Genomic DNA, 21,822 nt, shown 5'->3' on the forward strand with positions numbered 1-21,822 from the left:
CAACAGAAATGTGTGAATGTGCGATAGTCGTAACATAACGGACTGTGTGTGTGTGTGTGTGTGTGTGTGTGTGTTGGGGTGTGTTGACGGTCAGCTCTGAGTGACTCACAAAGAGAAGAGCAAAAGGAGAAATGGCAGATCTTACAGGTCGATGTGACAAAACAAATCAATCCTTTTGCAGCCTAATTTTCCAAAGAACGAGTTGTGATTAATAACATGAAATACGTTTCCCTTTATCATGTTTGTCGGGGGAATTTCATCTCATTTCACAAACCTCACGTTGTGTGACATTACTTTACGTTACGGTGTTGCTCCAAAATGGTAAACGGCTCATTTTACTGTCGAGAGAAAGAGACAGACAGCAGATGATGGAGAGGTAACGCGTGCACGTACTCAACTGTATCTGAAAATTGAGTGAGTGAAAGAAAAACGCTTGTAATATTTATTAAATATTTAATTAAACTAATGCTAACATAAAGTGGTTGAAGAAGGAATCAGATCTCTACTTAATAAAAAAAAATACTAAAGTGTCAAATACTCTGTTACAAGTATAAGTCCTGCATTCAAAATATTACTCAATTAAAACCACAAAAGTATCCTGAAAAAAGGCAACCAAAAGTAAAAGTACTCCTTTTGTAAAATGGCCCATTTCAGAATGTATATGTTATTGGATTATTATCAAAGGCGCATTAATCTTCATCACGTTAATGTTGCAGCTGGTTATTAAGTTGGAGCTCATTTTGATTACTGCATGTACTGCTGAGTAGTTTAATCTACAACAAAGGTGTCATCATTTAGGACATGTACATTCAATGTAAATAAGGTGCCAGACTGCTTAAAGCAGCATCAAAATAGAGCTTGGTTAGATAAAAAAACATCCCACAATACCCCCCCCCCGCCTCCCTACTGTAGCCCTGTGTACAGTATGCATTATTATCTAAAACTGATTTCCTCATGTGTGACAATGAAATACAGTTGAATAGGCTTATCGGTTTATAATAGAGTGAATAGTTTTAAAGATTCTTACATCACATCCCGCAGACTGCTCGGCTGTGACAGTCAGCAGTAAAAACACAAACAGGACACCGGCCATATCTCTGCAATTCTTTCCCCAATCAAGTCAAAATTGCTCACTGGCTGGACAAGCCCTCGATGTACGTGTGCGCTTTGCTTGATGGCCCTTTACTTGGCCCTCTGGATTTGCCGCTGGCAGCTATATTCTCGGCGTTCGTTTCGGGGAAGAAAAGAATATATATTTAAAACGAGCCCCTGGCAGAACTTCTTGACGTGGCTGCTCAGCGATGCCGGTTCCGTTGCACAAACCGTCGCCGATCGTCTATTTACCATGAATGCCGCAGTGAGACAAACAAGCTGTGGTAGAAATAGCATGACCCAATGGCATCTCTCTCTCTCTCTCTCTCTCTCTCTCTCTCTCTCTAATTTGCATTATCATAGAGTATGCTGCTGTTTGCCTTGCTGTGTGATTTATTCATGTGTGTATCATTAATGCAGGAATGTCCAGGGGCAAAGACAAAAGCTCGGTCAATGTGAAATGAAACACGGGAGCAGGCTGTTAAAAAAAAAAAATGTGCGCACACATAATGCACAACGCTCGCAACGCAAACCGAATCTTGAAGCTAAAAAAGAAAAAAAAACCCACAGTGTGACTTATCTGATGCCCTTGTTTTGCGAAGCAGTGCTCTGTTTAAACCAACAGAAAACAATGATAGTTGACCCTCTGAGAGGGACGGCGGCCACGGGGCCAGTTTAATATGCAGATGAGGTGTGGGACCACAGCACGCTGCAGGATTTAAATGCAACACACTGGGTTCTCTCCATCTGTGTCTCTCTCTCTCTCTGTTCATCCATCGCATTCATTTTTTCTCCCTTTCCCTCCATTCTCGATTTTTCTTTACACATTCCATATTGGTTTTTGTATTCTCCGTTGTGCACACTTTCTCTTTTCACTCACTCTATCTCTGAGCTCCCTTCTTTTCTCAATCAATTTACCCCCCCCCCCCCCCCCCCCCCCTCTCTCCCACTCTCTCTATTTTGTGAGACGCAACAATCACTCTGCACTAAATGCAATGGGAGCCAGAGGTAAAATAACAATAGCATATTCATTCCCAAGTTATAACACAGAGCAGCTGGCAGTAGAGGCTACACAGCCCTAGGAGATCGTCTAACTTCACTGCCGCAGCCAGCGAATACAGTTTGGAAAGTGGCAGATTTCCTGAGAATTCAAATGCGCGGCTGCAGTGATCAGGGCTCTGCAATTGCAGGACACTGCCACTCATATGACTCCGCTTGAGGAGAGGGGGTGGGGGGGGGGGGGTGTTTGCAGAGTTAATGGTTTTGAGTGTGGGCTCGCTGACAGCATCGAATGCTTGATTCACACTGATGAAGCGCTTCTGTGCACACGGCGGTGTTTGCGGCCATTTCTCTAAACGAGACTGGAGCCCAATGTGTGAAGATATTCATTCGCCTAAGCTGCTTATATGTCAACTGCCGGCCAAAACAGATACTGTTCAGCAGGAAGCCTGGCTGCCGTGGTCTGAGGTTGGCGGCCAAGGCAGAGATGCGCCATGTGAAGCGTATTTACCCCTGGCTGTGGTTAGTTTTTTTTTTTTCTTTTTTTAAACTCCCTGGCCGTTCAACATGCTAATAACCGCTACCAGTTTAAAGCCCTCTGCTTCATCCGGCACCCCCTCCCCCGGCCCCGCTATCTCAACTCTGATGGCGTGCCTCGCAGCTGTGGGGGCCGAGTGAGACGGGGACAAAATGTGTTGTGTCTCCCTGTGTGGGGAATAGAGCGGCAAAGGCAAAAGAGGTAGAAAGAAAGCAGTGGAGGAGAGAAAAGAAGAGGGGTGAGAGAGAGAGATAGAGAGAGGGTGAGAGAGAGCAAGAGAGAGAGAGAGAGAGAGAGAGGCCGATGGGGCAATAGGGAGAAATGTGGTGGCAGCATGTCAGCCTCTGATAAGGGCATTAGTCTGCCCCCTGTGGGTCGGAGTGAGAGACTGCCACTGTAAGCACTCACACTACCATGTGCACACATACGTGTGCACACACACACACACACACACACACACTTCTCTGTGGATATCAGCTTTGCTGTCTGGGACCAGTCAACAAATAACAGATAAGACCTGCACATGGCAAACAACAACCAAACTCCCAATCACTGGAGTAACTCTCTGAACTCTGCCGTCCAAACATACACACGAAACGCAGACAGTCACTTTTTCTCGTTTTTACATACACACAACAACTATTTATCAGATGTTTGTGTAGAAAAAGAAAAGAAAAGAAAAAGTATCCCTTCATGTTGTGAACAGAAGGAGTCCAGAGATGCGAGCCAAGGCTGTTGGGTCCTGCGGGACCGACGCCTCTTTCATGTCAGACATGGGATCTATCCTAAATGGAGCAAGGCCCTTTTATTTACCAAGCTAATTGACTGCAGTAGTGCATGCGGAGCCAACTCTAAACAATGCCCCAGATCTTGTATTCATAAGTGAGTGTTTGAAGGACACGAGATAATCCCTGCAGTTCACGTTACGGAGAGAGACTATAAACTTGGACGGCGGCGGCGGCGCGCTCGACAGAGCTGCACCATTGTTGGCTAAATCAAAACTACGGATTACTATAGAGCGATATGTAATAATGTTGTGTGTCACGGCATGAGCTACTGCCGCTACGTCAACACCGGGGCACGGGCATGATTCATAGCAGAGAAAAAGGAAGGAAGGAAAGGAGAAAGGAGAGACGGAGGGGAGTGGAGAAAAAGAGGGAAGGCTCTAATTTGGAGCGAGGAGCTCACCAGAGGACACGAGACAAGATCAATGCCGGAGAATCACAGAGCCGTACCTTCAAAAAAATAAAAAAATAATTCATATAAAAGTAACGGACGGATTTCTCTGTGAAGTCTACCACTCATTACCATTGGTAAGAGGGTGCGGGGAGGAGGATGAGTGTGGGCTGTGGCGGATGAATGACAGGGAACCAAGGGGGCTCCAGGCAGAAATCTCCAGAGCCTTTATAAGAGCTGGTTAGTCGGAGCACAATGGCCACCGAGCCTGTGAAGTGAAGTGAGTCAAAGAGTATAAAACACCTGGCCGTGTGTGAACAGGGGGAGTCTCGGGACAGAATATTCTATTACTGTACAAAGACGGGGGTGCAGCGTGTTCTCAGATCCATCTGTCGGATTGCGGCGGGAATCAGCTCCAATCTTGTTTGTCTCTCATCTTTCGCTTTTCATCCTCCTTTCCCCTCTTCATGTCTGTACGAAGTCAGGAAGTTGGGGGGGGGGGTAATAAAAAAGTTTGGCTATCAAATCTGGAGCTGCTTCGATGAATTTAGACACTTGCTAGATTTGTTTACCGCGCCCCACATCGACTGGCGGCCGGTCTGCCTCCGACGTCAGACTGCATCGCCACGCGCGGGCTGAGTGTGACTGACGGGAGAGGCCGCGCAGGACTGTGGGCGCAGCCTGAGTGACGGGCCCGCGGCCAAATCTCCTGTGCGACCCGGGGACTACGAGGGGGCCAGGTGTGTGTGTGTGTGTGTGATCGGTGAGGGCAGTAAACGGATTATTTCCTCTTCCAGGCTGCACAGGTACAAGCCCAAACTAGTCCTATTAAGGTCTCCTCAGACTACGACATTATGCTGTCAGCTAGATAATGATCTGGTTCCACAGATGCTGGGTGGTGGAAACCAACAGAAATAGAAGACAACAGATGAGACGCTTCGTAATGCTAGGAACTGTAAACAAACATGTCAGAATGGATTTAGTGAGTTCAGTGACACATAGCAACTACAGCAATCCCTTTTTGTATGTTGTCATTCAGTCTTAGTGGTGGAAAGGTGGTTAAGTTATAATTATTGAATAATTAATCACAACTCATTAGCCAATCAGACATCATCGGGACATCCATGAATGATAGATGCTGCTGTTCCCTCACCCTCGACCTTGTTCTCAATTCTTACTCTTGTCCTTTTCTCCCTCATTCATATTCACCGTCATCATAAATATTAAATATATCAAATATATATATATATATTATATTGATATTATATATATACATGCCTGGTATTGGTGTAATTCTAGTTTAATCGGTAAGATCACTGCTGCTGCAAGCCATTATTATAATAATAATTAGTGCAGGTTTCACATTTATTTATCATTTCAACCATAAGAAATATAGCTGAAAAAAAACCGATGTCATATAAATGAATAACGACAGAAAATAAATAAAGCACAGCTAAATAAAACATTGCTCATCCTTCAACACTAAAGCCATGTTGGTGTCAGTGTCCAAACCGTTGCACTTTGTGAACACACACTTGGTTTCTACATTTTATTCCTAAAGACCAGTGCAACGGATCAAAAAGAAAACTCTCTAGCCGCAGCTTTCCTGTGGGTGACAATGCCTTACTGATGACAGAAGTCAGAAGCACCAGTCAGACTTGCTCCAGCTCAGAGGCGGGTAAGAAGAAAGGAAATAAAAACTGTAGTGCCGTACACCAGCAGCGAAGGCACGCTGCTGGAATCCACTCCTGTCAGCTGATAACTAAGGGAGTAATGATTAACCAATTTGAAATCGACACTCTGGGCTTAATGTCTCAAATATGTGTGCATTAATTCAAATAGCTTGAACTGGGCTAAAGCTAGGAGGGAATCAGAGCTTAATCTGCCGACTTTTCTGCATTAGGAAAGCTTAATAGGACAGGCGTGTTTCTGGTTTAAGTTTAGCACCTACTGGTGCCATTTTCTCTTGCAAGTCAAGGGAAGCCATTTACGGCGTTCCCTATTAGTCAGGCTATTATTGTCATTTTAATAAAAAAAGATCATATATTTTCCCTTGTCATGTAAAAGGGAATATAGTCCTGTATTTTTTTTATTATGTGGAGAGCTTTTACCCATTTGTTGCTGCCAATTTCCTCAAAATTACAGAGACATCATTCCTCTGTGCTGAGCTGCTGCTGCTGCGCACTGTTAGAGCCCGGTGAAGTCGGCAGGACCGTTTGGGGCGTGTGGTGCGACTGCTTGACTGACATCTCCCTGTCTGCGTTTTCTTTCCCCATCCCCTATGGTGGGACAAATTACACCCTTCATGGTATACGGAGGCTGGCGACCTCGAGGATGTCCCGGGCACGGCTCCATCCCCCTTCGACCCGATGCTCCGTTTCACATCATATGGGATGGATGGTTGTAATGGTGAAATGTTCCCCCGTGTTTACGACTTGGCTGAGTGAGAGCCAACTGACAACATACTATTATATTCATTGAATATTAATTATTTTTGATTGACAGGCACAATATGGAGGAGTCCATGTTTGTTTGGTTTTCAGGCACCTTCTTCTTATTATTAAGTGCCAAGTCGGATATATCAGAGCTTTCATAAAAAAAAAAATGTCCAGTTGTAATTACGAAGGGAAAGGTGTCTTGGCCAGGCGGAGAAGAGTTCATGAGTGAGTCTGCTGCAGAGTATTGTCAAAAAAGAAAAAAAAATGCTGATTGGCAGCACTATGTTGAAGCAAACACGGTGAGGATGCGAAGGAGCCTGCAGAGGAGCTGTATTGACCCGTTCTCTGGCCTTCAATTGAGAATTCAGGGAAGTTTCTGACAAGAAATGGGTTTGCAATGCACAGCAGAACTTGTTTTTCCCCGAGCAGAAGTCCTCAAAGCGGGTATGGAAATGTTTTAATCAGCTCAAGGAACTGTTTTTCGTTCGTCGGGTTTGTTCTCAAAAACTTTGCCCGACCTCCTGTATGTCAAGTTTACACACCTCCAGCTTCCTGTGAGAAGAGCACACACCACAGACATGAGGTCACGGTGTCGTTTCTACCCTGAAGCTTTAATGTCACTGTGGCGGGATGTCACATCCGGCAGATTTCATTTTATTTTTATTTAGCAGGACACAAATTTGGGCTTTTGCGTCTTTGTTTTTTATTAATGCTCAGACAGAAAGGGTTCGAAGCATTGTGCGAATGGCCCCACAAAAAAAACGCTCCAGTGCCCTGCCTCCGCTGAGCACCCTGACATTTTCTGTGCCGGAGCAAATCATCAAAAGTTGCGCCGACCTCTGTCAGAAATGTGTCTCATCGCGGTCGTCGTGACATCTGAGTGCGTTCCACCCAGACTAGCACACAGAAAGCAGGGCGCATTATGTGGTGATACATCAGACCGGGGCGTTGCACCGATACCCTCTCTCTCTCTCGCTGTCATGGAAGGTGCTCCCTCCATACTGATTCGTCCATGGCGAGTGAGATGAATTTGGGGTTGGGTTTTTTTTCCGACGCCGTCACAAAGTCGCTGGTGCAAAAATATTCAGCAAGAATCTCTGCTCGTCTTGATGCGGAGGAACCAGACAGTGGTGTCGGGTTTATTTTCTCCTTCATTTCATTCTTTCCTTCTAGCATGGCCTCCCATCAGGTCACTCATGCACTCTTTCATTAGTTCAGTGTCCGATAAAGGGCCTCTTTGTGTTTGCGTAGGACTCGTGCTACCCCTCGGGCAAAAACAGACGCGTACACCTTAGCCCATCGTCCTTAAACGCACGGTTTTCATTGTAAGCTTTCTTTCTTTTTTGTGTGTCGGCTAGTTTGAGTATGCCGATTCTTCTTTTTCTACCTGGAGCTTCTACATCTGCTCTGACAACAGCCTTGCTAACTGTGGCGCCTATAGCGGGCGGCTGAATAATGACAGGCGAGAACGATGCGATAGCGACGACCGTCGAAAGCGGATCAGTTTTGCTGAAAAATGTTGTTCCTGGTCCAGAATAAATTGTTCTTCTGTCCGGATCTGGACCTGCAGGCTGCGTATTGACTGTGTATGCAAAGACCTCATTTCTACTTGTTATAGCAAGAATAGCACAGGTGCAACTAATAATGTTAATGATGGCCTCATTCCATTGAAGTGTCCCAGTAAGCCAGCATGCACAATACCAGGGTCCCCGAAACTGGAACACCTGAATGGACCGCTGCTATGAATACTAGTTTTAATAGTCACACCTGTGTTTTCCCTGCAGTGACACGGCAAAATGTCGAGGTGTGGAACAAAAGGTCTCGCAGTGCTTTGGCACAAAGGCAGACAATTTACTGCTACTATTATTATTATTATTACTTAAATAATAATTAAAAAAAACGTAATTACCTTGGAGAATCAAAGATAATCACTAAAATTGGATAACTGAAGAGTGGAAACATTAGCTTTGCCTGGTTAAATCAATTCATATTAAAAAAATTAAATGTTGATGACAGGGCACAGCCAGCGTGAATCCATCACTGCGTCCTGGCTGGTGTCAACAGCGCAGGCTGCTGGTGGGGATGTGTGTGGTGTTTTTGTGGCAGAACACAGTCGGGGCCTCGCAGCAATTACATTTTAATGCCACGGCATATGTGAATATTCGAGAGCTCACAGTGAAAAGTGCCATTTTCCAAACTATGTGAGACGCAAAGCTTTAAACGATTGTCCTTTCAGTCAAAACACAACACAGGAATCGGTCATAACGTTAATATTTGTATAGGATTTACGCCTCAGAAAACTGATATTCTATTTAAACATGTTTTCATTTTTAAGGGGAGAGAAAGTCAGCGGCGTAATTTAGAGAATAAATCTATTCACACTTGAGTTGTACTGTAATTATCTTTTTTTTTTTCTCGCCAAAATGGAACATTAGTCCTCAGCGCTTGTTATCCAAGAATTAATTTCAATTTGTACATAATTCAAAATGTGGGGAGTGGAAAGAATATTTCTAATGAAGGGCAAGAATCAAGTAGGTTTCTGACAGCAAACGCCCACAGAAAGGACGGGACGCAGGAGCAATGTATAGATGCGGATATATTATATAGAATTACACATGTTGTGTGACAGCATCGTGACACAATAGGATCGATGGATGTGCTAATGAAAATGATATAATAATAATGATAATTCCCATGATGATCTCAATACTGGTTCTAAATGTATTGCAGTCTGCAAAATCTACCTTTTTTTTTCTTTCTTTTTTTCAAAATTAAATCGGGAAAATATTGTATTATTCCAAAAGTCAGTGTGAGGAGCTGCTTCAATACATATTATTGACCTTCAGAAAACTAGTCAGGGACGAGTCCTCCGGCTAGGTGTGCCACACATCACAACCAGAATCACAAAACACTTTAGATGTGGCGTCGACGTCCTCCTACCTCGGGGGTTGTTGAGCGCAGCTTCGGCGGCCTTCCTGCCCTCTCCACAGTGGCTCTGGTCGAAAGGCAGACACTGCTCCCCCGTCCCGGCCACTACCTCCAGGTTGCGAGACGGATCTTTGGGCTGGCCGAGGTTCCTCACCCGGTACACCCGGCGGCTGCTGGTGTCGGACACGTAGAGGACCTCCCCCATTGGATCCATGGCCAGGTAGTACTTATGAGCGGGGCTGGTGCTAGTGAGATGAAGTGTTCACAGTTAATGAGGAATTCGGGTTTCGAAAGCAAAGATAGTTTAGACGGTGGCAGAGGTACACTTTCCAATGACGGACGGTTGTTCCAAAGAGCATTTAGTTTGGCTTTTTTAGAAAGTGTTACTACTTACCCAAAGCGACACAAACAGTGAGACTATTTATAAAAATAATAAGCAGCGTTCATGACTAGACAGCACCATCAATTAAAGTAAAAGCATTTAGAGGCAATCAGGTGATCCCAGTGATAAGCATGAGTATGAGAGACTCTGTTCCTGTGCTGGAACAACAAGACTAATGTCTTCCAATGTGAAGAGCACATACGGCCACATTAGTGATCTCATTCGTAGGTTTTTGTCTCGGGATTGTTTGGCAAGAAACAATGTTTCTGGGGATACTAATTAAAAAAGTATTCAACCAACAGTGTGTGTGTCTACAACTGACTGATAATCCCCATGCAGCGAAGCCCAACCGAGCTAATCCCAACACATCTTCAAAAACACAATGATCAAATCATATGAGAAAGAAAGAAAAGTCCCATTCTGTGTCAGTAGGAGAGTTCACCACACAAGAACGGTACAAACTTTACACACAGAGAACACAAACCTAAAGGATACTGTATACTGAATAAACCTGACGATCGTTTTTCAAAGAGTGTAGAACATGTTCTGCATGTCAAGGCCTATATGAAGTTATTCATATCGGCGTGAATGCTGGATGATGACAAGCCGATGCCACACGGCACTGCTGGCTTTAACAGTTGAATAACACCAATAATGTATGAAAAATGCATTCACACCTACCACAGCAAAGGAATAGTCTTTTAATATCAGGCGGGCTCTTTTATTCTTCATTCAAATAAAGACATAAAAGGGAGACTTGATCTCAGAGCCTCTCAGTTCAGGGTTTACCGTGTTCCCCCTGTATGATGCTCCCCTATAGTAACAGTACAAAAAAAAGGCAATGCGCAGACAGCTCCGGTTGCTCCCAGTAATGTCTGGAAGATTGTTTTTCATTTGTGTCAGCCGAGATTTGAAAGTGCTCGTCACATGTTTGTCAGCATAAATGTGCCTGCCTGTCAGGAGGCGATAAGGACCTTTATGTATAAATGTATGTGCAGAGCGGAACTGCATAATTCATGCATTCATAAATCCTACCAAAAGCTGCATCCTTGGATCATACTGGTGCGATACGACACCTCTGTTGCGCATATTGAGAACAGGTTATGCTTATACGTCGTCTGTGTCTCTGTCCTTGATTTTCACGTGATAGTTGTAAAATGTCGTCCTCATTGGTTGATTTTTTTTTTTGTAATCTTTCACTACTATTGCACACAGTCCAGAATAGTAACAAGCACAATTAAACTGAGAGCGAGAGGGAAAAAAAAAACAGGAGGGACAAAAACAGGGAGAAAGGCGATAACACGCAACAAAAGGTCCGGACCCAAATTAAACCCAGAACGTTCATATAGCTAAATTTGGCCCGAGCCGAATGAGCCGTGCGGACACGTAATTATCTTTTGTTCTAGCTGTAATTGTTTGTTTACGGGAGGTGAAGAGAGAACAAAAGACAGGAAGTCTATCCAGCGTAAAGGCTCGACAATACAACATGTGGTGTGGAGGAAGGGCCCACGGCACGGTCTTATGTCATACTGTTCTAATAAGACTCAGCTTTGGGCTTTAGAAGGCACACCATGAACACTGTCTTCATTTACCCGTACATGTGAGCTGTATACTGTTCTCCGTGTCGGAGGAGTGCTGCACACTGTGGGCATGTACCCGTGCAGAGGACACTCGACGTGCTTCTGTTCTGTACATTACAGTCTGCAGTTCATTAATTACAGAAGACCTTCGGATATTGTCGGGGTGTCGTTGTGGATTATTGAGACGGGAACACAGCGATCGCAAAAAAAAAAACAACGTGAGGGAGAATTTGCACTTCGTCACAACGAATCGAGATCCAAGCAAAATACTTTATGAAGCGAAATCCAATGTCAGCCGGTCTGGTCAAAGGCTTCCTGCCAATTAAACCCAAAGACACACCGTAACAGCGTTTTGAAGAACGATTTTCTCAATTAAAAAAAATGGGAAATTAGAATGTCAAGAAACATAACGAGAGTTACGGATGTAACTGCGGTTCTATGAATCCTGGATGAGGTAGAACTCTTACATCATGCGTCTGCAAAGTCTTCCTCAATCAGTATATTTACATTTTCTGCAGACATGAGACCTTTTTTTTGTTATATTTAACATTTTCTCACAGGTTAAAAAACAATTCTTATAATGTTCGGTGTGCTCTGGACAGCGTGTGCACGCTGTCAGGCTATTCTACCTATTCTAACCCTTTACTCTCTTCGGAGAAAACTCACTTTCGATATTCGCCTGAACTTTCTCCCAACCCAGAAAAAAAAAAGCAAAAAAAAAAAAAGCAAACAACATAGGCAAGGCTTCTGTCACTCATCCAGTCCGTTAAGTGCATAACAGTTTACAGAGCTCTGCACTGAACTGCACATACATAATTTAAACTTGATCCTGAGAGAGTTCCTCAGAGTTTCAAAGTGTGCCGCTGCTCTGTGCGGCCCGTCTTAAAGCTGCTGCCAGCGTTGCGCTGTGCATATGGCCGATTACAAATCACCTCACCTGTCTTCTTCTCAAATAGATGCCCACGGCTCCGAGTACACTCATCCAGCGGAAGGGAAATGAACAACAATAATGACCAGAAGCAAAAAAAAAAAACCCGCCCTTGTTCCCTCCACACAAAATAACAAAGCAATGATCAGAGTTGATAGACAATGTGATCTCGCTGTTGTCTGTCTGAATCGACCGTCTGGGCTCTCAGATATTATCGTACAGGACCTCCTCCCCTATCTGCTTTACTCCTCGCTCAAACTCTTGACGGCGGGGAATAGACAATGGCTTTACGGTGAGTACATCCCATATTGTCTCCCCTCGGAGAACTCCTTGTTTTGAAGCCTCGTCGGCTGATAGGCACTTTGCCGGGAAAGAACGCGGAGTGAAAAAGCTTTGAAAGTCGAATATGGATGAATAATTAATGCATTTGACTTGGGAGAACAATAGTATGGAATAAAAGAGAAACATTAACATGCTTCTAACGGCAAAAAGCTGCTGCGGCAGAGGAGGAGGAGGAAAACAGGAGGAAGCAGGAGCTGAAGGAGAAACCTCCAGGGTTACAAAAGGATATCTAAAGTGCCTTCGGAAGAATTCAGTTGCTATAGGCTTACACCTGTGGTTCCTAATATGACGTAATCCAATGTACCCACCCCCCCCCCCACACACACACACACACAGCTCTGTGGGATTAACTGTGACCCTTCATTGACACCAGCTGTCATGTCCCAGGTGTGTTCCTATGAATTCATTGTATAAAAGTTGATATAACAGCAGCTTTGACCATATTTTGGGTGGGTTTACTATTTTCAACTAATAATGTCCAATGTTGATCTCTCTATTTTAGTCATTTGCAAGATCTTTCAACTCATTCGAGCAAGCTAACTAGTTTTATGCACATTGACGTTGTTTAGGTGTTAGGTTTAGGTATTGGGCTCTGGCTGGCTGTACTTTTTTTATATTCTATTTTATCTAATGAATTGAGCGTCTACATAATCTTTGCCCTGGAGCATCTGTTGAAGGTATGCGGTATCAGCACCACTGGTTGGGAATCACTGGTTCAGGCTTATACAGAAGAAATTTACATTTTACATGTTCCCACTCGCAGACACATGTACACACCCACACGTACAGTACCAACGATAAACACACAGCCTGGTTATCCTTTTTTTGCATGCTTAGAAACTTTGGCATGCTGGAGACATGGCGTCTTGAAAAATCCTCTCTCGGATAAACCCTCTCCGTCTCCTATACAAAAACCCCCCACAAGCAAACACACAATTGGCTTGATATAACCCCCGATAACAGCGCGCACACACACACACACGCAGACCCTGTAACATCTGTCTAATCTTCTGTCGAACATGGCGTATGGAGCTCACACCACCATCGAGTCTCAGACTCAGGGACGATGTCGAGGCCTTGCGCGGCCTCGGGCTTTTAGCCCCGGCTCAGGGAGCGAGTGAGCCGCCGCACCCTCCAAACAGACTCCCAGTAATCCCCGAAAAACATGAAATCCTTGACATTTTGGCAGATTTCCAATTTGCAAAATGTAATATCGCCTGGTGAAAATTTAAATGGGGATTTGATAGATCTGACTGAGTGTATGCAGCTTCTCCGTGTGGTGCGTTTGTGGGAAGAGAGGGAAAGTCAGGTCAATGCAATTACGCAACGTGCAGCAAAACAAACCAAGATGAAGTGCTTTGGGGGATTTTCGCAACATGTCCTACTCTTGACACATGGACGTTCTGTGTACGCGTGTGTGTGTGTGTGTTTGTGCAGGGACACAAAAGGAGGTGTTAATCACTAGTTCTCACCTGTGTCGGGTGTCCCGGTTCCTGATAATAAGCCATAAAGGAGTGTTTAAAAAGGAGAAAAGAGAAGGATAAAAAACAATCATTACTCACTAACGAGAGTCACACAGAGTTTCATAGGCTACAATGAGTCCATTTTCCCCTCATAAAGTGGGATTAGGGTTGATTTAGAAGGCTGTATTGCTTCACATTAAATATTAACCTTAACAGGAAGCTTTTTAACATTTCCTCCCAGAAGACAGTGAAGTATCAAATACAGACACTGTGAAACCTTCGTCTGAACCAGAAATATTAGTCAGAGATACAATAATAACAGAGAATGAGAGCGTAAAAGTTATATAAGGAGAACACTTTACAGGACAAATGACTGTGCAATCCCATCGAGATTCTACACTTGAGAAAGTACAGAAATAGAGAATGTAGCGCCTGCAGCGCAGTAGCAGATATCATCGTCATAATCCACAGAAGAAGAAGAAATTTGTTTCACGGCAGAGACTTTCCCATCCTTAAGAGGTAGATTAGAGGCTGTGATGTCTGAATCTCACGCACTCTGCTTTTGCATGAAGACAACCGTCAGAATGTATTTTGTTGAGATCAAACAGATCACAACCGCCGATGCCAAACCAAAGCTAATGCCATACTAACCCACATCAGCCGAGCTCATTTTGTTTTGCGATTGTGCTCTCAATCTGACGCTCAAAATCCCACTGCTTCCTGCCCCGCTGTGGGGAGATCCCCATCAAGATCTAAGTCTACTCCTATCACAACACAAACGCCATCACGACTCTCACTTGAGCTCCAGTATGGTTCTGGTGTATCCGTCAGGGTGGACCCTGCGGATGAAGTTGAAGTCCCCCACGTAGAGGGAGCCGTCGGGGCCGCTGGCCAGCGCCACGGGAGCAAACAGCATCATGTCCCGGGCGGCCCCGCTGCAGCTCGGACCGCAGGGGACACTCCGGTAAAAACCGTTGCCCATCACGGTGCTGATGACGGGAGGCTGCTGGGAGAAGAAGACGTTCTCTCCGTTTCCCTTGTGAAGGATTCCTGGGGAGGGAAGAAGGAATGCGATGAATACCTCAAAGGGGCCCCGACAAAACACCTTTTCTCTTATCGGCTTCTCGCTACGGGGGATGGGATGCTGCGTGAGCACGACATTCAAAGTTTGAACAGTTTTGGTTATTCCACAAGACAGACTTTCTGTGTTTTTTTTTGTGTTTCGTCTGCGCTCCTCTCGCTGGTTTTAAGTGGGTTTGGAGTCATTTGGAAAAAATGGTGACACTTGCTTTCTCTGCACTGAGCTGTCAACGAATATTCCAAAATCAAATATATATTCGAAGAGTAAAAAAGAACAGATATGAAAATGCATGAGGAGGGAAAAAAAAAGACAGCACTACTGCGGTTTGTCTGCCTCGCAGGACGGTTTGTCTCCAACAACGTCACTTTCATTAACTGATAATGAAATGTTACGCCTCACTCAGAATCCCCGCTGGAAGCGAGACGTGAGCGCTCTGTGATCCGACTCCACGCGCACAGACCCCGTCCACGGGAAACGTCTCCGCCCGTCCGTCAGCAGCCGCTCCTGTGGAGCCGAGTGGACAGCGGCTCGCTAACCCCCTGGCTGACTGACAAGCAGACGTTTACTGAACTCAGATAGTTTTCGCGTCGGCTCCGGGGGAAGACCTCGTCACTGTTTGCGGGCCCATTTATCGATGATCTGGATTGTGTGTCCCCCGCCCACCGTAGCCATGGACATAATGTGCTAAAAAAGATATATATTCGAATAGTTTTTTTAAGAACGAATAGTAGAACGTCATATTTGGCCAATTTTGACAGTCCTTCTCTGCAACAATCAGGATTTTGCATAATTTTAATCTAAATGTGATGTGGTTGCTGTTCAAACCACACCCACGCTACCCTGATGAATAACAATAACTTACAATGTCGTTTTTTCCTAAACTACTTTGATTGTTGCATATTTAGTGAGGCCCATTTCATGCTATGGGTACTTGAGTAAGTAAGTAGCCTACTATCGGTACTCCTTCATGAATGTCAAATAAAGCGAACTAAAAATATATTTTGTTATCCTGTAGCATTCTGATCTTTGTATATATGTATTTGGGACACAATGTATGTGACTCAACTGTCACATACTCAAACCCAATGTGAGTCAAAGGAAGCAAAAAACAAAAAAACAGCACACAAGCATATTATTTCCTCTCACCGCTGCGTATGTTGAGGGCGTGGTGTTTGTCCAGAGACCACCCTCCCAGGTTCGAGGGGATCAGTTCAAATCCCTGCATCAGAGCAGTCCTCCTCTCCCACTGGATGACGCCAGGACACGACTCGTACTCGTAGCCGACAGACACTGAAATGCGAACACACAGACACACACACACACACACACACACACACACACACACACACACACACACACACACACACACACACACACACACACACACACACACACACAAAAGAGGGCTCGATGTAACTCACATCAAAAGCTGTGTACTGTTGACCCGCCGTGCCTTAGCATGTTCAGCAAAAAATGACTGTGTGTGGTACAGAACGTCCCTGCCAGACTTTAAACGCAAGCATATCGCTCTCATAAACTGTAATGAGTGGTGAGACAGATGAAAGGCCTGTGGCGAGGCCTCATCAACATGTGTTATTTGAGAGGGATCAGTGAGAAGTGGAAGCGTAATCAGTCGGAGCCCGTCTTCATGAAGGAGCCCTAGAATTAGCTGCTCGGCCTCTTAGTTGTAATGATACGCTGCGCAGCTTCCCACTACAAGTAACAACTATCAACAGCTTCTTGTTTCTTTGGGGGGGGGAGTTGGGGGGGGGGGGGGGGGGAGTTGGGGGGCTTGGCAGGATTAAACAAACCACTTCAGACTTGGAATACGTTTAAAAAAAGGCAGAAGGTGACAAAACCGTGGGAGATCTCGAAAACACGTAAGCACACAAAGATACTCAGTAACGTCATCAGCCTTTGTTTCTTTTTTTTTTTGTGTGTGTGTGTGTGTGTGGGGGGGGGGGGGGGGGGCGCTACTTGTTGGCAACCAGTTGCTTACTTACACGTCCAACAGATGCAGTGCAGCGTTGGCATTCATTTAGCGCCATGTTTCTGGCCAACTGACAAATGTAAGTCCACTCTCCCTTTGGCTACCAAGTATCTGGCTCCTTAGCAGCTAAATGCTACGTTCACAGGCAAGTGAGTCTTAAATAGCTCCGGGGTTTCTTTTCTTCTTTTTACACTGAAACCAGCTGCCTGCTGTGTCTAGAAAAAGAAAAAAAAGACGATAGTTACAGCTGTGGTCTCACATCACCACGAGTCACTTTTTCTTAAATTACACTCAGTGGTTTATATCACTTGTTTCTATATAAATATTGATCAGCGCTGCTTCACCACATGCAGAGTTTTAGAATGCTGGTGAGGAAAGGCTTTCATTTTAAGTAAAGCGTTAAAAGTATGAAGTCATTCCAGCTTAAGTAACCCGGTCCTTCTCTCTCTGCGTGTTCTCTGCTCTCTGGCAGGCGTAGATGTAGAGAGATGCTAACACACAGCAGCAGCTTATTTGTCTGTCCTCAATCTTAACTATCTTGCCCACACGCGTGGAGAATGCAAAAAACGACTGGTTTAACGTATAATTAAAGCAGCAGGAGTTGACAATTTAAGACAAACGTAACATTGCCTAGTTGAAGATAATGATACGCTTTACAGTGAGGACAGCTGACAGAAATGTGCTGGAGGAATAGCTGTCTCTGTCAATCACTGCTCTGCACTGATCTGTCTCTTTACTTGCTTCATTGTAAACCAACGTGCCTGTGAATCGATGGGCACTCGAGGGGAACTGGGGGAGCGAAGCCAGAATAAAGACCGGTTGAGATGGCGGAATACGCAAGTAGGGGCGCTCACATGATGCACAAGCTCAGGAGATTCCTTTTCAGAGAAACTCTTGGCGAGGCCCGCGGGGGCCGCCCGACTTAAATTTTTTAAATCAGCGGTACAATCGATGAAGTGATTTGGGAGGGGAAAGTAATGGGTGATTTGGGACACTGGGGCCTTGTGAAAGAAGAAGAAGAAGAACGGTAAAGTGCTGGACAAAAGTTCTTACTCCAGGAACTGTCGCTTAATTACATTCAAACGGTTCATTTGTTTCAATTTCTTACGCTCTAATAGGCTTGTGATCTTGAGTTTTTGAAGGACAAAAACAGAACAGAGAGTAGTCAAATACACGTGCTCTTAAAATGTAACATACTGTGGAGTTTCTGATCCTTACAAGTCACATTGCACCCCCCCCTTGAAGAACCTGTTTCATGGCCTGGAAAGCAATCCATCCTTATGAAAATGCATCAAACGGTTGCCATAAATACATTGCCGTCAGCAGGGACACTGTCCCGTAAAACAACCTACAATAACGCTGATTTTATTTGAGGAACAAGGCTTTTCCAGGACAAAACGGGCAAAGCAATCTCAAAGGGACAGTGTCAGTGTTTTGAGAACTGCTTCACAACCGAATATTGCCGCGGCTACATTACAAGACGCGACACACACACACACACACACACACTCTCTCACACAAACAACACCCATGCACACTATAATACATGAATGCACACTCAATATCTCACAGGTGAAAGCTTTCATTCCCCTCTGCTGAAGCCTCAGGCAATGTGTTCACCCCAGCAAACAGAGCATGATCTCCCTTCCTCTTGTTCTCTCTGGCTCTGGGTGAGAATATGGAGTGTGTGTGTGTGTGTGTGTGTGTGGACGCACACACGTGTCAACGGATGCGTGTCTGTGTTGTTGTGCCAACAAAGCGCCAGGATAGATTAGCCAGGAAGCGGGTAGGGAGGGGCTGAAGCCTCTAATATTTAGTGACAAATGTGGTAGATTTGAAGAATAAACTGTTTTTTTTTTTAATATATATATCTAAGCACCCTGACGTTTAGGAGGAGCTGCTCAACATTAACTTTCCAAATATCAGCCCAGAAAAAATAAAGCAGGCTCCATGGAAAAAGGAGGACAAAGCATCCAGTGAGTGTCGTCCGTACATTTGGAGGCGCGTTTAACCCTTTGGTATCGTGGGGTACTTGTGTCCCATAATATTTTGGTCACTTTATTAGTGTAAACCAGGGGTGCCCAATACGTCGATCGCGATCAACCGGTCGATCGCGGAGGTAGTGCCGGTAGATCGCATGCCATTCAAAATAAATGTGACGTCCTCGTGGCATTTGCCACTTGATTGATTGACGTACAGTGCAGCCAGTGTGAGATCACGTCTTTTCTAACACACGAGTCACCACGTATGCGCGATCAACAACGTGAGCTACTGCAAAACTCCGCGAGCTAATTAGTTAGCCTTCCAATTTATTTCTACTAAAGAAGCGAAAGCTGCAGCGCCATGATTTGGGGAACTTCCAAAACCTCGCGTCAGAGCTGGAGACGCAACGGAAGGCGCGTGCGCAACTTGACAGCGCGCGCTACACAGAGCAGATTGACAAGTGTCTGTCAGAGTTTGACAAACGTTTTCAAGACTTTGCTTTACTCGAGCCAGTCGCTACATTTATGTGCTGCACATTTCAGGAAGATATTGAGGTTGATTCACTCGCATTGCAAATGTCAACGCTGTCATGGACAGTTTTAGTAACCAAACATGAGGAAATGTGCCACCTTCTTGACTGCATCATTCGGCTCTACTTATTTATGTGAGTCAGCCTTTTCCCACGTGAAGAATATTAAGTCCAAATATCGTTCCACCACGACTGATGATCATAGAAGTCCGCTTGAGGCTGGCGACCAGCAGCTACTGTCCGGAATATTTAAACCTGGTTGATTCCATTCAGTGCACGTCATCAGAGTAAGGTAATGACCAAAAATGTACAGAATGGTATTGTGCCATAAGGGTTCATGCAGTTATGCAAGGTGCGCCAACATATATTGTAAATATAAAGTATACTCAGTATATATATAAATAAATAGATATTTAGTATTTTTAATGTAGGTAGATCATTTTGACTTGGTCATTTTAAAAGTAGCTCGCAAGCCGAAAAAGTGTGGACACCCCTGGTGTAAACACATCCATATAATCCACACAAACCCCTGTATTTATGTTTTGTTCGTCTTCCCACTTTTATGGATTATTTTTCAACCAGCTGACACAGAAAACAAAGTTGTCTTCATGTTCATCGAGTGACTCCTACCGGCTCTGTTATCTTAGACAGTGGGTGTACACTGAAGGCCTTTCCTTTGCTTTAGGAGCTCTTTGAAGCCATCTGAAGGCAACAGGTGTCTGTTCCGTCTAAAGTCTCTAACTGGAGTGGTGAGGCTCAGATCGGCTGGCTTCGTAAAACAAGCATCAGCCTGTTGCAAAATGACCACAGAAACCGCTGCGCCGATGTGCTCAGCGAATTTGTCGTTTTGTTAATTATTCTATAAATAAACAGGCGTGTTGGTGCCAGACGCATTCATACAGTTTTAGGAATAATTGTGGATCACTTAGAGCTTCTTTCTCTCTGCTAATAACTCCCTCAGGAGGACGGATCGTTCCGGTCAGTCTCTATTCAAAGCACTGAGTAACCGGGGAACAGCTGCCTGCTGTTAAAAGGAGCATCGCCTGAATACGTTATTATTTCTAATGCAGGCTATAGAGATTAGAGAAAAGGTTAGAGATTGTTTTATTGTGTTGTTCCCAGAAACAAAAGAATGTCATTTTGTAAATCCCAATTGTATTTGTGGGCCATAACCAGGATTTCATTTGTGTTGCAGCCGGAAAATGTAGCAAAATGTTTGTGCATTATTAACAAACGTGGAAAATAATTTCAGGAAAGAGAAAACGACAGAAAACTAGGCCGGGTATTAAATTCTACTTCCACTCTGCTTACGGCACTGCTGTGGTATTTAACTGCAGATGTTTTATATGGATTTGTTGACCAATAAAATCCGGCATTATTACGCACGGAAAACATGTTGACCAGCAGAACCTCAACATGTCCACTCAAGTGAATCCAACGCCTTCGGCAGGATATCTCTGAGCTGCCGTGTTCATATTTGAAACTCTGCAGACAACAAGTTTCCTCAGAGGAAAGCGCTCCACGGGATTCTCAAACCCCGGGGGGGGGTGCTCGCTGTTTAAAAGGGGATGAAAGTAGTGAATATGATTGGCCATGATACGCACCCACCTCTAATTCTCTCTGATCCAACCCCGTTGCCTGAGCGCGCCACAGGTGTGCCAAACGGAGCCTGGCCACCGAACGAGCAAAAGTGTGTTTGGCACGCTCCTGAAGGGCACGGTGCACTTCACTGGGATCGGGGCACTGCGGGGTTCATGAAGACTAAGCCCTCTGCGTCTTTCCTAAGCACAAACCCACTTACGGAAAAAAGAATATTAAATATTTAACCTGCCGTAATATTTTTTCCCCCACAACTATAGAGACGATGTGCATCTCTCAGTAGCGTCTTCTGAACATTAAGACACGCATCCATGTAAACGGCTGCACAAACGCACGTATCCAGGGCAGCACCCGCGCCCCGGCAGGAAATAAAGAGAGGGAAGGAAACATGGGTTGAGAAGAGTGAACAAGGGAGGGCGGGGGGGGGGGGGGGGGGGAGACAGGACAGAAGGAACGGGGGAGATCAGAGAGAATGGAGGAAATAACAAGCGGGGAAAGGAAGAAAATAGAGTTCAGCAGAAGATAGAAACGCAGGAAACACGGCGAGGGTGGAGGAAGATAGGAGGCGAGGAAAGGGGGTAAGAGGGGCAGGGAGGGAGGGAGGGAGGGAGGGAGGGCGGGAGGGACGGTGTTCAGCAAAGCAGGGCGAATAAATAAATAAAAATAAAAAAAACAGGATCATAGGAGTTGAGAAAAAAGGTGAAAGATCAGTTGAGAGCTGGAGCAGATGAAATGCAGCTCTAGCAGATAAGGAGAGGAGGGGAGGGATCAGGA

The 21,822-nt window shown here is 44.9% G+C and overlaps 1 protein-coding gene across 1 annotated transcript in view; it reads right to left on the minus strand.

The window, feature by feature from the left end:
• Window positions 1–21,822, minus strand: part of tenm1 (teneurin transmembrane protein 1) — a gene marked incomplete at both ends in the record, with an annotated part of 144,853 nt that overhangs the window by 24,257 nt on the left and 98,774 nt on the right. Inside the window, 4 exons of the mRNA XM_079167769.1 lie at window positions 9,184–9,416; window positions 13,876–13,896; window positions 14,664–14,916; window positions 16,094–16,237. Coding sequence (XP_079023895.1) covers window positions 9,184–9,416; window positions 13,876–13,896; window positions 14,664–14,916; window positions 16,094–16,237 — 651 coding nt within the window. The remainder of the gene's footprint in view (window positions 1–9,183; window positions 9,417–13,875; window positions 13,897–14,663; window positions 14,917–16,093; window positions 16,238–21,822) is intronic.

Source organism: Pholis gunnellus (assembly GCF_910591455.1).
Source record: "Pholis gunnellus genome assembly, chromosome: 10".
Lineage (NCBI taxonomy): Eukaryota > Metazoa > Chordata > Actinopteri > Perciformes > Pholidae > Pholis > Pholis gunnellus.